Raw genomic sequence first — 3,286 nt, 5'->3', positions numbered from 1 at the left:
AATTTCAACCATCTCACCACATTCCTTAATAGTTTTTAGGCCAACTTGCTGACCTCTTATATTATTGTTGTTCATATGGAAAACGCTTATTGTCTCAATCAAGGTTGAAGCTATTGACCATCTCCTGACTCCAGCTTTTACCTTCATGCTTGTATGATTGATAATGATGGTTAGTTTATGTGAAAGTACACCAAATAGGTGCGGCTTCAGGCCAACCTTATCCGCAGAAATTGAATCTTAGCAAACCATATCTTCTGTGAGATCATTTACTGCATTTTCCCGTATTGTAGAAGCTGTTAAAAATAGAAATAAACTTGTTTCCATTTGTTCACATTTATTTAGATTTGTTTACATTAATTTAATATTTTCATACGTATAGTTAGAAAAGAGTGAGGTGTGGGCATGTGTGAATTTGTGTGAACTAGTGTAGGCATGTATGGACTAGTGTGTACATGTGTGGACTTAATTAATATGTACACATGAAGTTTAGGCTAGATACATGTAGGAGTTCTACTATAAATACCCATGTATCCTAGCCATTTGGTGCAAGTGAAGTTGAATAGAAATCATCCTTTCCTCCACCTCTCTAATAGTGAATTTTGAGTGTTTGTTTAGTTGTCTTGCTCTCCCAAAAATTTCTAACATTTGGTATCAGAGTCGGTGTATTGAGAGAAAACCAAACTTGGAGAAAAGATGACAAATACTAATGGAACACCATTCCAAGTTCTTATGCTCACAAAAGAGAACTATGGGAATTGGTGTATTCGAATGAAGCCGTTGCTTGGTACCTATGATGTTTGGGAACCGGTAGAGTCTGGAGTTGATGAAGCGGAAGATGCCGCAGCCACAAATAAAAAAGATCAAAAGGCACTCACTCTCATCCATCAAGGTTTGGATGACAAGATGTTCGAGAAGGTTACAAATGCGACAACCTCCAAGCAAGCATGAGACATTCTTCAAACTTCCTTTAAAGGTTTGGACAAAGTGAAAAAGGTTCGTCTCCAGACCTTAAAAGGAGAGTTTGAATCATTGCATATGAAAGAAAATGAATCTGCTTCAGATTACATTTCAAGAGTTTTGGCTATTGTCAATCAAAAGAAAAGATATGGTGAAGAGTTGAAGGATGATAGGGTCGTTGCAAAAATACTACAATCCCTAGATTCAAAATTTGATTATATTGTTGTTGATATTGAAGATTCCAAAGACTTGGACACCATGATCATAGATGAACTTTCGATTTCTTTGCAATCCCATGAAGAAAAATTGAAGAAACCGAAAGAATAATCGGTTGAAAAGGCGTTGCAAGCAAAACTTTCCTTCAAGGAGAAAGATGAAAGGCGTGGTTCGCAGTAAAGAGGTCGTGGAAATGGAAGAGATCGTGGTAGAGGAGAAAGAGGTGGTAGTCAACCACCAAATAGAGACAATAAAATCCAAGACTATAGTCAAAGAAGAGGTCGTGGAAGAGGAAAAGGATGGAGACAAAATCAAGGAAAGTATGACAAATCAAATGTTGAATGTTATACTTGTCATAAATTTGGACATTTTTCCTTCAGAGGAGAAAAACAACTTTGTGGAGAGCAAAAATGAAGATGAAGATGTCACTCTACTTCTTGCATGCAAAGGAGAAGAAAGTATGGAAAAGAACAAATGGTACCTTGACTCCGTTGTAAGTAGTCATATTTGTGGAAAGAAAAATTTATTTGTGGAGCTTAAGGAGTTGAATGGTGGCTCAATCACTTTTGGAAACTCTTCACGAGTTCAAATCAAAGGAAAAGCTACAATTTTAATTCGCTTAAAAGATGGAAGTCATCAATTAATCTCCAATATTTTGTATGTGTCGGAGCTAAAAAGTAATATTTTAAGTTTGGGACAACTTTTGGAGAAAAAATTATGACATTCATTTGAAAGACAAAAAGTTGTATATGAGAGATGAAAAGGGAAGATTGTTATCCAAAGTACCTATGGCTAATAATAAAATGTTCATCTTATATCTTCAAAATGATGTTCTGAGGTGCTTACTTTCATCTTCCAAAGATTCATCTTGGCTTTGGCATATGAGATTTGGTCACTTTAATTTTGATAGCCTATGGTTGATGAATAAGGAAAGCATGGTGAATGGATTGCCAACAATTGATCATTCCAACCAACTTTGTGAAGGATGTCTCTTTGGAAAGCAAGCAAGGAAAAGCTTTCCTAAAGAGTCTTTAACAAGAGCAATATGCCCTCTCGAGTTAATTCACATGGATGTGTGCGGACCTATCAAGCTATATTCAATTGGTAAAAGTAATTATTTTTTACTTTTCATGATGATTTTTCTCGAAAAACTTGGATTTATTTTTTGAAGGCAAAATCGGAGGTGTTTGAAACCTTCAAAAAGTTTAAGAGCATGGTGGAGATGAAAAGTGGCTATCAAATTAAGTCACTTAGGCCCGATAATGGTGGAGAATTTACTTCAAATGAATTCAAGATTTTATGTGAGAAAAATAGAATTCGTCAGTACTTGACAGTTCTGAGATCACCACAACAAAATGGCATCGTGGAGATAAAGAATCGAACTATTCTCAACATGGCGAGGAGTATGTTGAAGAACAAAAATATGCCAAAAGAGTTCTGGGCTGAAGCTGTTGCTTGTGCGATGTACTTATCAAATCGGTGTCACACCAAAAGTGTTCGTGGAAAAACACCAGAAGAGGCATGGAGCGGTTTCAAGCCAAAAGTTGCTCATTTGCGAGTTTTTGGGAGCATCGCATATGCACATGTGTCAGATGAGAAGAGGTCTAATCTTAATGACAAAAGTGAGAGGTATGTCTTCATTGGCTATGATCAAAGTTCTAAAGGTTATAAATTGTATAACCCCAAAAATGGCAAGGTCACCATAAGTAGAGATGTTGAGTTTGATGAAGATAATGCTTGGGAGTGGAAATCTAAAGAGCAAGAATACTCTTTAGCACCTTCTTTGAAGATGATGAAGAAGAAGATGGGGAGAAGGCTATCACACCACCTTCAACACCTCCGCCACAAGATCAAGAAGTTGGGGAATCAAGCTCAAGTTCAAGTAAAGCACCTCACAAGAGTAGAAGTCTCTCTGACTTGTATGAAAACACGGAAGTGGTAATAAATGACCAGTATGATTTTACTCATTTTTGTTTGCTGGTGGACAATAAGCCTCTAAGCTTTGAAGATGATTGCCAAAATTCCAAATGGAGGGATGCAATGGATGAAGAAATCAAAGCTATAAAAAAGAATGATACATGGGAGTTGGTCACACTTCCAAAAGGCAAAAGCA

At 36.7% G+C, this 3,286-nt stretch overlaps 1 protein-coding gene across 1 annotated transcript; it reads left to right on the top strand.

The window, feature by feature from the left end:
* Positions 1 to 693: 693 nt before the first annotated feature.
* On the top strand, positions 694 to 1,284 carry LOC138875173 (uncharacterized). The gene is made up of 2 exons (XM_070153997.1): positions 694 to 889; positions 974 to 1,284. The coding sequence occupies exons 1-2, from the start codon at positions 694 to 696 to the stop codon at positions 1,282 to 1,284; spliced, it is 507 nt and encodes a 168-aa protein (XP_070010098.1).
* Positions 1,285 to 3,286: the final 2,002 nt, after the last annotated feature.

This window comes from Nicotiana sylvestris, chromosome 8 (genome assembly GCF_000393655.2).
Source record: "Nicotiana sylvestris chromosome 8, ASM39365v2, whole genome shotgun sequence".
In the NCBI taxonomy this organism is placed as follows: Eukaryota; Viridiplantae; Streptophyta; class Magnoliopsida; order Solanales; family Solanaceae; genus Nicotiana; species Nicotiana sylvestris.
This window is presented reverse-complemented; position numbering and strand designations above follow the sequence as displayed.

Bases quoted from the DNA above. Each gene is read 5' to 3' on its own strand.
- LOC138875173 (XM_070153997.1), top strand. From the start codon at position 694: ATGACAAATACTAATGGAACACCATTCCAAGTTCTTATGCTCACAAAA. The intron at 890-973 runs GTTTGGATGACA...CTTCCTTTAAAG, and splicing joins ACTCACTCTCATCCATCAAG to GTTTGGACAAAGTGAAAAAG.